Source organism: Atta colombica, unplaced genomic scaffold (assembly GCF_001594045.1).
Source record: "Atta colombica isolate Treedump-2 unplaced genomic scaffold, Acol1.0 scaffold220, whole genome shotgun sequence".
Lineage (NCBI taxonomy): Eukaryota > Metazoa > Arthropoda > Insecta > Hymenoptera > Formicidae > Atta > Atta colombica.
In genome coordinates, this window is record NW_017259317.1 from 943,870 (window position 1) to 956,874 (window position 13,005).

Genomic DNA, 13,005 nt, shown 5'->3' on the forward strand with positions numbered 1-13,005 from the left:
TTTGAGGCGTTTTGAAATGGCTTGTTGAGTCACTCCCAATGATCGTGTCAATTCTTCTTGATTTTGACACGAGTCTTGCTCAAGTAATGCCTCCAATTTTGTATTTTCGAAAATCTTTTCTCTTCCACCACTATGCCGGTTTTCGATGTCAAAATCACCGTTCTTGAAGCCACTCACGACACGTTCTTTCACTAATAGCGGCCTCACCATAAGTAATTTGAGAGCATTCGATGAGCCTCAGCCGCAGATTTCTTCATATTGAAGCAAAAAATTAAAATCTCCCGCAAATGACGAGAATTTGGCTCGTAAACTGACATTTTCAATCGAGAATAACTTTATGATGCAAACACAAATCGACTAATGTTTCTATGGGGTTATGTTGACAGATGCCCAAGTTTATTGCATGACGTCTATGATCTATTTATTTCGACCATCACTTACCGCTAAAGCCATCTATAGGAAAACGGCGGAAGCAAAGTTGTACACCTAATATAATTATTTCTTTCTTTCTTTTTATTAATAAAAAAATGACTCATCAAATTGAGGTCGAATTGATGAGTTTTTTCATGAATAAAAAATATTTTATTGATTTCGAAATTTTACGTATATAAAGATAATTTAGTAGTAGTTATTTATAATTTATTTAAGGCAACTCGAAAATAAATCGAAATTCAAACATATATCTCGAGTTTTTTACTCTTATCAGAGCCAATTTTTTTTTCCGAGCTAATTTTGACATCCATGACATCGTTTTGACATCGTATCGATATTAACTTTCTCTGGGTAGTAAGAATATTTATTGTAATATTGTTCATTAATACTCATTAAGTTTGACTTTTTTACATAATTATTTTAATAGTCCAATAAAATTATTTTTAGATGTATATCTAATCAAATTTTTAGACATTTCATAAAATCGTTCTTTCTATATATAAATAAAAAGTATTAAATATATTGTATATATATATACTTTCTATAAAAAGTGACTAGACTCTCGAAAATTATAGTTTTCGTATAAAAATGAATGTTATATACGTATAAAACAATTTAATAAGGTCAATATTTATATTTAACAATATAATTTTGTTAAATGAAAATGTTTTTATTTTATATTAATTATTCTTTAAAAATACTACTCTTTTTATTATTGAATAATTTTTTACTCATATTCTAAATCTTTGCCAAACTTTTTGTCTTACTTTCAATACGATATAGAAAAATCTATAACCTTTTAATAATTTTTTGTCAAAAATTATGTTAAATACATCTTTATTTTTAATAGTCAAATTGTCCAATTAAATTAAATGAATTAGAACGATGATAAAGAACGATTATGATTAAAAGTAACTCAACCGAGCAGAAAGAGGAGTTATTTTTTTGTTTTAACAGGTTTCTTCTTCTTTTTCTCTTCAGATCGATACGGCCCCAGCTTTCGACGCACCATAACACCTCGCCACCAGGCTTGTATCTTAATTATGCTGTAGCGCACATGATCCTCGTGCTCCTTTTGTCTTCGAAGTGCCTCCTGCTCCGCGAGATACATGTCGATGAATTCCTGATTATTGCAATACTGCAACAAATACCGTATCCAGTTTCAACACGAATTTACCGATATATTTTATTGGACCCGAGTATCTTTCTCAGAAATAAGTGTGTTTTATATGAGATTCACAGAGCTTTACGCAATCGTGTATCTTCGTAAATAAGAAAGGAAGGTTCAATCTTGTCCGTTATATTTACGAACGTATAATTAAAAAGTATAAAGCCTAAACTGAACAATTCTGATGTAAAAAATTGTAGTATATCTTATTACAGTTATACATCTTAGGAATCGGAATTGTAAGTATTGTGTATCTTATATTTATAAATTTTTGTTATCAATGATTAAAATTCACAAGATTTGTAAAGAAAATCGATTTATAGAAATAGATCTGTAAAATTACTACGACAGTCTTTCTATATTAATTTATTATTAATGTTAATGTATTATACAATATACTGTTAATTAGAGATTGATATACATAATTCAGGATATAAAAAGAACTAAAATTCATAATATAATTAAAAAGAATTAAAAAGAAGAAAAGATATAATTCCTTGTTGAAAGATAATTTGAAAATATAGAAAATAATTTACAAATACATATTCGAAAAAATAAAATGTATGTTCTACCTTTTGTTGGCGTTATGAATTCTACTACATTCCTATATGTAAATATCTAAGCTAAGGGAAATTAATCTACAGACTTCCGGTCAATGGTTTAGTTCTCGCTTAAACGTAAACCGGTTTGAAGCATGTGAAGGGATCTCAAGAGCCCAGAATTCGAGGAGATTTCAGCTATTAATAACGATCGTTAACATTTCTGAGTCTCAGTAGACACGTTCTTGACACGAATTATCGATTACTCAACGAAACTTCGGCGCGCCCTTTAAACTCATGCGGGCCAAGTTATCCGAGCTTGATTGTCAATAGATGAGACGTAACGTAGTAAATCAAATAGTCACAGAGAGAATGCGAAATAAGATAGTGATTACGCTTGTTACACCGTTTAGGATCCTCTTTATCCAACAATTAAGATTCATAGTAGCAGTGATCAAAATAATGAATGGCGGAATGCAAATTAATTTACTGCACTGCACTCCGTTCCTGTTGCGCGGAATGAAATCAAAATATTTCTCGCACTGTCATACAGTTTTCGAATCATTACCTCCGTCGTAAGTTCTTCTAAGTATTTCTGAGCATTTCCAATCTCATTGCGTACTTTACGGATCTCCTTCTCATACATTTTCTTCTCTCGATCGTACCTCTGTCGCCATTGCTCGATCCGAGTCTCGATGAGCTGTAAATTCAAAGTAAATATTTTTGTTATCTTTCCAAGAGCGTGACTCATCTTAAATTTAACGAAATTTATTTCATGCTTGACGTTTAGCAAAAACGTCAAATTTGTGTTAACATATCCGCTAAAGAAAAATCGTAAAATGGCTACGATCTCAAAGTACATTTTTCAGTAACCTTTTAAGCTTTTTCACTGAAAAATTTACAAGATCGCTTAAGTGTCCGTCTTAATTTTAATGACGGACCCTTTTAAGTCTTGACTGTTTAAGTAAAAGGTAAAAGATGTCTATAAGACATTTTTGCTCGTTTTAAACAAAAAGAAGTTGAGAAAGAATTTACTCTCACCGTTATACGTCGTGTCAGATAACGTGTTAATACATCATTCACGTGATTTTCATTTGTCTCGCGCACGCAATGATCATTCAATGTCTTTTTCAATTCGTCCATTTTCAACTCGTAACGTAGTATGTACTGCTCTCGACGTGCCGCTTCCCACATTCGGACATATTTTATCTCCATGTCCTTAATTAGTTTCAGCTTCTCTTTTTCGTCCTAAACATTTTGCCAACCAGTTTCATTTTAATGTAGCTCTACTTATATACATGCAATGATTAAATATAATTTTATAATTTTAAATATAATTAAATAAAATTTTATATCACATTGCGTATATTTGTTACGTTCCGACTTGTGAATTTACCCGTGTCAAAATGAGCTTCTTTGTTAAACGTTCTTCTTCCTTTTCATTCGCTGTTTTCTTATCGGCAATTGCTTTTCGTAACTCTGCCACGATTATTTGCATGCTTTTATTCTCTTCTATTAAAAGATGCTCCTGTTCTTCTTGTGACGTAATTCTCTCGATTTCTTTGATTAATACATCGATGGTTCCACATTCGCTAATTTCCCGCTTCAAGTCTTCTATTATACTGCTCACATATAAACTGCAATGTAAATGATATCTCTTAGGCACGGTTTTTCATTATCTGGTTAACTTGTAATTAGGCTTAATTTGATATTTTATCCAATAGGCTTCATTTGATGATGTCATGGATGAATCAGATAATAAAAACCCGAACTTAATCTTTGGATGTCTAGTAAAATATATACATAGTAAAATATATACATCTTAGCATGTTTAAAAAATCATCTCTCTAAAAAATATTGAACAATTAAAGTCAAATATGATTAATAAAAAAAAAATTTTGCTTAAATTTTAATTAAAAGCATATAATGTTTAAATGAAGTTTATAATAAAATATAAAAAATTATTTGCATAATAAGATACGAAATTAATCAAATTACTATAAAAGACGACATAATATGCAGCGTTTATTTTTGTGTATATAATAATTTTTCAAACGCCATTCTGTTAATATAATCTTATGATATATCATATACTAATATATCGTATAATGTATATTTTTGATATTTTTATATTATAATGTAAAATTCACATTCATTCAATTTTCATTTTAAAGACAAAGAAATAACAATGCTATTAATCAATATAATATATAAAAGGGTATATATCCAGATTATCAAGCTAAAACTCGAATTGAACCTTGAGTCGTTTCGATAAACATTTGTTTACGGCTCGTAGAAAACAATGAAAATTAGTCGAAATGCTCATGACTCGAGTTTGCTCAATGCTTTCAGTTCGAATTTCGACTCGATAGTCTGGACGCATCCTGTAATATGTATATACTGTTTGTATATACTCGCCAGAAAAAAGGTTGCAACATTTTTTTTCGATGAATTTCGGAATGTAGCCTACTCGCCGAGAGATTGATTCCTACTTCTCATTCCTAGATCTCATTTACGTTCAATCGCTCTATAATTAAACAAGGCTAAGTTTCGAAAGAAAAAGTGTTGCAACCTTCTTGCTGGCAAGTATACATACATAAATTATATGCTAAAAATTTTTAAGCTTTATTGCGTAGTTCTTACTAATATACATTTTATTTTATATATATTTTATACATTTTATTTAAGTTAAATCTAATTTTGCGATCATGAAAAGTCTCGATAAATTTCTATTATTAGAAGATATTTTGAACTTTGAAGATATTTTATTGTTTGCTTGCAGTATACTTAATACTCGTCATTTTTTAGATTTTTATATTTTTGATCCTATTTTCATATTTAGCGACTTCAAATTTTTAAAAATAATTAAATTGGATATATATCTTTTCTAAAAAAAAAAAAATCGAATGTAAAAGATATTTGAGAGGATGTGTGTAATTATTTATAATCGAATTTACTTATTAGACCTACATAATATATTAATAGTATTGCTTAATAAATAACGGATCGAGATAGTTTGAAAATTTGCTCGATCAATATTAAAAAACATATTTAGATTTCATGATTATTAAGACAACTAATAAAAATGCAATTATTAAAATCTTTTATTAATTAAAATAAATGAATGTTTTATATAAAATCTCCATATTTAAATGACGAAAACGTATAAAATTACGTTTAATTAGAGGACAGGATGAATAATAATTATTTGAAATGAAGCACATAAAGAATAATAAAAATTATAGTAACTGTTACTTATTATCATAATATTTTAATGTTCATACGATTTAAATTCGATACTGCATGTGACAAATAAAAAAAAGAAATTGTTTGCTCTTTATATTTCTTCATAAAGCAAATGTTAATTTATTAATTATGTAATTAATTTCATTTTGAGGTTCTATTGTATCATAGTCTATTGGCTGATCCGCCACTACCACATGTCGGTCTTTCAAACAGACTTATGGACAGATTAAACAAGCCAACCTGTCTCGTAGAAGCTTTTCACGTGCAGCCTCCCTCCGTGAATCCGTCATTTCCGCAGCGCCTCTGGCAAGCGTTTGCAGAATAGACGTTTCTGAAATTCTGTGGATATATGTACAATGTAGACAAGTCATAATACAGTCGCGTTTATTGCACTATCCGCAAGACATACTTAACATTTGGGAAAATATTAGTGGCGTCATTATCTATTGTCGATTGTTGTAAGATATTTTGGTAAACAGATAATGAGTCCGCACATTCCTCCAGAACTTCTAGGATAGCTTCACACACCGTCGGTGAAAATCCGGCAGCACTTTTCGATCTAATCGACGTTTCCATCTGTTATTTTCTACAACAAATCGAATCAATCTTTCATTCATTTGTTTGTTAGCTGTTGTTAACAAATGTATTTACATAATTTAAATTTAGTTTCTAAATTTTTTAGAGAACTGAAAAGAATACGGGCAGTAGAAGTCAAACGCAGAATAATATATCTGTGAAGCTTATTAATATATCTATGAAACTTTAGTCACTAAAATGCTTACATGTTTCGGCTCACCTTTGAGCCTTCCTCAAACAGCATAAACTAACATACATTAAAATTGTGAATAAAAATTATTCTGTCATGAGCTCCCCTACATCGAGAATTTAAATATTGAAATTAAAATCAAAAAGAGTGAAAGAGAAAGAAAAAGAAAAAAAAGAAAAGAAGTGTCGTAAAATAGAATATGGAAAATTAATTCATCAAACAATTTTAAGATTATAATATAAGATAGCAAATATAAGATAAGAATGATAAGATAAGAAGCAATAAGAACGCTCATACAGCACCATATCACAAACATTACTATAAAAATAAATCAAGAATCGGCTTCTGATAATGTTGGCCAATTAGTATCAAACACAGTCACTTTTTGTTTATTAGCTAGTAATTTTCTGAAATAAATGGAAAAATGTATCATTAAAGCGTTAATCAATTCCAAGAACAAGATTTTTTTTAGAGAGTTTTAAAAAAGAATGGCTCAATTTTTTTCAATATCTTTAAAGAGTGAGATTTCACTCTTGAAAATGACATTTTACTTTAAAAATATTAGAGAATATAACTTCATAAAACTATGAAGCGCGAAAAGAATTTCGAAATTTTGATAGGAATTACGCGAGACAGAATCGTGTACGTTTTCATGATGTAAAGAATATTTTACGCGACGAAGTAAAGTTCATGCACTTTTATGCAAGTTCTTGTACATACGTTTTATGTTCAACGTCGACAAATTCAATGTGTGTTAAATATATTCACTTGATAAATAAGTCGTGTCAGTCTACATCTGTTTGATAAGTCAATTTATCACATGTTTCTGTGAAGAAGCTTGACTTCAAGATCATTCTCTGTTATTTTCTTAAATTTTGAATAACATCAACATTACAGTCAGAATACTAACTGTCTTTTCAGAGGAACAGGTGCAGGATAAATGCGCTCGAAATAATTAACAAAGAACAATTTTTATGTATTTAATTTTCTAAATTGACTTTTTACGAAAAATATATTATTGAAAATCAATAATGAAAGAGCAAAAAACAATAAAATAAATTTAGTGAATGACAAGTAACTTCAATGAATAACTATTTTAATATTCAATTTATGTAACATTTTTTATTAATATACAAGACGCGTCACTTAATTTGTTATAAATTAATATTTTAGCATCAATCAAGATATTGGAAAAATTATTGGTGGCGAACTAATGAGAAAGAAAAAACGTATAATTTTAATAACGTATATTTGAAAGCGTCGTTAACTTTTTAATTTTTGAATATTACTTTTAAGAGATTTTTTTATTACAATAATAATGCTATTTTACGTAACAGACGTTAAGGTAAATCTACATTTCTCAAATAATTTTATTCTTGATTTTAAATATTTATTTTTAAAAATGTAAACAATTTACATAATGTATTATTATTAAGAATTTTTCCGAATAATTCTTAAGATATTAATTTGTGATTCATCCTGTGTACCTTATTTATTAATCTTATATGTTTAATTTAATAAGATAGCAACTAAAATTGTTAATATTATGTTTATAATATTTTAAAATATTATAATTACATTGCTTGTTGAATGTAATTATAATGTTTTAAAATACTATAACTAGTAAGAAGAATATATTCAACAATCATTCAGTAGGTATATAATGAATAGTGAAAATATGTATAATAAAATACACATACATTGTTATGTGCGCAAATAGCTAAACTTTACAAATAAGCTGACACTTTTCACAAGTTTATTAACACATTATCGGACATGCAGGCATTACATCGACACACTGTACTCTGTAAAGAAAGAAAAAGAGGAAAACTCTGTAATTCTGCAAACCTTTTGAGCAAATTAAACAGTTTGATCCATCGCCGCAGGCTGCCGTGGAAACGAACTCGGGGGATCATGGATATTAAAGCGGCAGTAGACGTGAAAATAAGAAAAGAAAGCAAGCAAAACTACGCGCAAAAAATCCTTTCAAACGAAAAGGAAGAAGCATTTGCTGAAGGAATTTTTTTTTCTGATAATGTAAAAAAAAAAACGCAAATATACGATCTCCAACTCTACTTTTGAAATTAAATTCATCGAATCGCGCGTGATTTCGTTATAATTTCCGGAAAATGGAAATCGTGAAAAATCCAAAAAGAGCTACTTAATACATTCATACGAGCGTCATATCGTTCTGTAAATATTCTCAAACGCGATTCTACTTCTCGCACATTTCTAGGAAAGTTCTCGCGGAGAAAGAAACTTTTTGTGGAAAAGTTGTGTAGCCTTTAAAGGCATGGACACATTTTTAGCGCGTTGAACGAAGCCAAGTACTTCTTGGCTTACACGAGGCCGAGGAAATGCATCGTGCAATTTTACCGCAACGCCACAGAATGCCTGTTTGAAATTATCGATTTTAGGTATTGTGAAATCTCCCGCTCGTCTTTTATTTCTCAGCACAGTAAAAGATTTTTCACATTGTTCTTCTGCTATTAGCTTCGTATTTTTAATAACTATAATTAAAAAATAATATAACAAATAATACGTACTTATATACATCTTGCAAAGTAAAATAGAAAAGCTTATAAATATGTTTTTCAAAGAGAAGTTTAATAGATAAATGCTATTAAATACAGTACGATAATAAATTAGAACTTAGTTTTGCAACAAAATTCACATTGGGAAAAGGAAACTGCGAAAATTCAATAAACATTGTTTTGCTTGATCTACTTTGAACGAAGAAACCTCGCGCTATTGGCTCTTCATCAATTATTCCGCGAGGCGAAGCGAACGAAAGTTGAAAACTGTTAAATTGATACCGACATAATTACTATCCGATCGCGTTAGGATCCTGGGCCCGGAAAAAAAATCTTGTGGCGAAAAAGGGCGCGCTAGCACATATCAGTTTGATTGGAAAAGTTTTCACACTCAGAAGAGACTTTTAATTGAATCTGCATTGTCAAAAGAGAGTTCCTCACGAGGCTCCTCAAGCTTGTGTCTCTGTTTATCGTGAAGACTATCGGACCATGAATTCGTAAAAACAAGATAATGATCATCTGTTACAAAGAAATCTGACAAATTCCGGATCTGCGTATGTTTGGGTATCTCATTGTGCTGCTTTTCGAGACTTACTCGATTAATCGCACGATTTGACAGGTGGCAAGTCATCTCCCGATTAAACTTGAAGTAAGAACTTCGAGATGCAAAAATTAGATGGAGAATATTAAGAATCAAGCGTGTGAAATATCATATGATTTTATGCAGAAGTGGATTAACCTATTAAATAATTGTTTTGATATTTAAAAATTTTTTAAATCTGATAGTGCCTATCATATGTATAAAAAATGCAATCTTTTTTATTTTATATTAACTTAATTTTACATAATATTTCCATCAATGATACAAAAAGTTGTAGTAATCGAATATTTCGATGTTCTTGTAGCGGCTACAAAAAATGCAAAATGCAAAACGATAGACGGAATTTAGAGAAATATCATTTCAACGGCCGAAATGGGGTAGCTATTCCTTATCTAATGCAAGAGTAAACCGTCCCACCCTATCGGCTGTTATCATAGTTCGAAGTGGACTTAACCCGCGTGCAGGAAAACGTATGTGTATGTACACATACGGCGATCAGGAGGCCACCTCCGGCGTCGTGGCGCGTGCGTATTCGCGAGGCGGCGTCGCGACGGCGCGTTTCCGCCGCGCCCGATGCCGTGGCGAGGAGACGCGAGAGTGGTGTCGGTAGTGATAGCAGCGAAAGAGGGTTGTTCTCGTCTACCCGTGATGCGCCCCTCACTTTCGTCATTGCCGTCGCTGTAGCTGGACGCTTTTCTCCCTCGGAACACTCCACCGCGAACCGCGATCGCAGTGACTTCTCGGCGCTCAGTTCTGGCATGCACTCCTCCTAGTACATCATATCACTTTCATCGTCGCCGTCACTGTCGCTGTCACTGGACGCTTTTCTCCCTCAGAACACTTCACCGCGAACCGCGATTGCAGTGACTTTTCGGCGCTCGTTCCTGGTACGCATTGTTCCTGCTATATCATACGAATCTCGAATCACCGTCGAGACCAAGAGATAAAACGCTCGTGACTGCTTCCTTCGTGACTGCTGCGTGCTGCGATACTGAACTGATCATCCGCTCTAATCCAGCATCCGTAGTCGACCGGCGCGTCAAAGGTGAGTCTTTTAAATCGTATTTTGAAAGTATTAAACTCAACATGAATGAAAAATTAAAAACGGGATTAATAAAGGAAATCATTAATTTATATGTAATAATTAACTAATATTTAATTTAATTTAATTCTTCGAAAAAGAATCAAGTATTTCATAATAATTAAATAACAATAATAAAAAGACAAAGGATGTCATATATTAACTGTAATCTGAAGGGAGAATGTATAATTTATAATAGTGTTATATACTGCAATAAAAAAAAACATGGCCATAAAACACACATATCGGTTAAAGTAAATATTTACTTTTATTACATATTTTTCATGATTTTAATATTGTGGAAATATTCAAGAAAAGTTAAATAAATCGATGATTATTTATCAATTATAAAAGCCTTTCTTTATTTAAAGGATATTGGCTTTGAATATAATAACATGGGGCAAAATTTGACCTTTTTTTTCCTTTGTATCGAATGTGATTTCATTTCCGATGTATTTTTGTCTGAACAAAACGAATCCATTACTCAATTTTGATTATTAGTTCGTATTTTCAAGAAAAATGGTTAAAGATGCAAAACGACGATTCTGAAAGTATTCATGACGTTGTGCCTATAGCAAGTTTTTCTTTATTTTTATTAATGTTACGTGAAAGAATCAACTTTTAACTTTAAAATATTTAACTAATGTTTAAAAATGTTTAGAAATTTGTTTAGAAATTTTGATTCTTTAAAATTTTTCGTTTTCGAGATATATCAATTTAATAATAACTTTCTCTTTCTGTGTAATAATGCATGTATTTTTTATACATGGGAAAAAAACTTTTTTCAAATTAATATATCTCGAAAATGAAAAATGATTTATTAAAACAAACAAAATGTATTTTAAAGCTAAAAGTTGATACTTTCGCGTAATAAAAACAAAATTTAGAAATAATATTTGTTATAGTGCTACAACGTCAAGAATCACTTTCAAAATCGTAATTTTTATGCCATTTTGATACTATTTCTCTTAAAGTTGTGACATGATGATCAAATTTGGACGGATTCGTATTCAGTAGATAATAATACATCGAAAATGATTATTCATATTCATATTGCAATATAGAGTTGAACAATGATATTATTTAATTCTTATATTAAACTTAAATTTATCAAATTTACAAGTGTATCATGAAAACTAGAGCTAAAAGATTTTTTTTTTATTGACACATTCATTATTAGCACCTAATAAGAACTGCTATAGAAAAGCTGTAAATTAAGTCATTACTATGATTCAACAAATAGTTTTCAATATAAATATAATTATAAATTATAACTATACTTAATTAAATTTAAGAATATTTTAGGTCAATGTGAACTAGATATAAAAATTGACAAATTCTAAATGGAGTATTCAATACGATAGATGTTAAAATTTAATAAATATCTGAATTGCAAAATGTATATATGTCTTTCATGATTTTATCAATTTTAATATTAGATTCGTACACAGCAACCTAAAAAACCCTTACATTTAACTAAATATAATTGGAAACTATTGTAAATCGAATAATTGAAAACTAATTGATAAATAATCTTCAACTTTATTTAACTTTACTGTAAGCATTACACATTTTAAAATTACGAATGTTAATTCTTTAAATTAATCTTTTAGATTAATTTTTTAAGTAGCCATTTGTATTGCTTACATGCAATTGACATTTGTGAATAATACATTACAATAATAATACTTTATCTCAAAGTGATTAATTAATTCCAAAAACACACATATCCACTAATTTTAGAAAGAATTGCCGCTGTTTATATCTAAGATTTTCAAATGTAATTTGGATCGCTTTTCGGGAACGGCTTAATCCAACTTTCATGGATTTGTATTTGCTTGAAAATATATTCGATGCATATAAAAGAGCGACTCAATAAATTTGATCTGCCGTCTTACATTTAACTTTTAGATTTTAATTCAAAGTTCAATTTAAACCCGATATGATTCGAGGGATATAAGTTTGTAAAAATCGTTTCATCGTAAAAGCATTCTCATAAAAACAAGAAATTAAGGTATTTTTGTGATCCAACAAAATTTTTCCTTGCAAAATGATATAGATCACCTTTTTGATGTACATTATGCTTGTTTCAACATTATTAATGTGCAGAAATATCATATTAATTATATATTAAAGGAAAAGTTATAATAACATATTAGAGGATTGAATTTATGTCGGATAAATTAATTTTTACTGTTGTAAAATATTATTGCAAAACTGTAGTTAATGCTGTGCTGTAAATTTCTTTATAAGAAAAATAATTTTTATTTTAAATAAAAAGGAGCATACAGTTATGACGCTAAATGTTTTAAATGTTTGAAAATCAATGTATTTAAAATTATCATATAATAACGTTTCGGTCAAGATTTGACTATCATCATTTCTTTATAAGAAAAATAATTTTTATTTTAAATAAAAAGGAGCATACAGTTATGACGCTAAATGTTTTAAATGTTTGAAAATCAATGTATTTAAAATTATCATATAATAACGTTTCGGTCAAGATTTGACTATCATCATTTCTTTATAAGAAAAATAATTTTTATTTTAAATAAAAAGGAGCATACAGTTATGACGCTAAATGTTTTAAATGTTTGAAAATCAATGTATTTAAAATTATCATATAATAACGTTTCGG

At 29.6% G+C, this 13,005-nt stretch overlaps 1 protein-coding gene across 1 annotated transcript; it reads right to left on the reverse strand.

Annotated features, from left to right (window-relative positions):
* Positions 1-1,369: 1,369 nt before the first annotated feature.
* LOC108687910 (IQ domain-containing protein G) lies at positions 1,370-10,290 on the reverse strand. Its single transcript, XM_018193951.1, is given in 8 exon segments — positions 1,370-1,570; positions 2,708-2,839; positions 3,181-3,387; positions 3,536-3,776; positions 5,626-5,724; positions 5,795-5,971; positions 9,773-10,055; positions 10,215-10,290. Coding segments are annotated over 8 exon segments (1,416 nt in total).
* Positions 10,291-13,005: the final 2,715 nt, after the last annotated feature.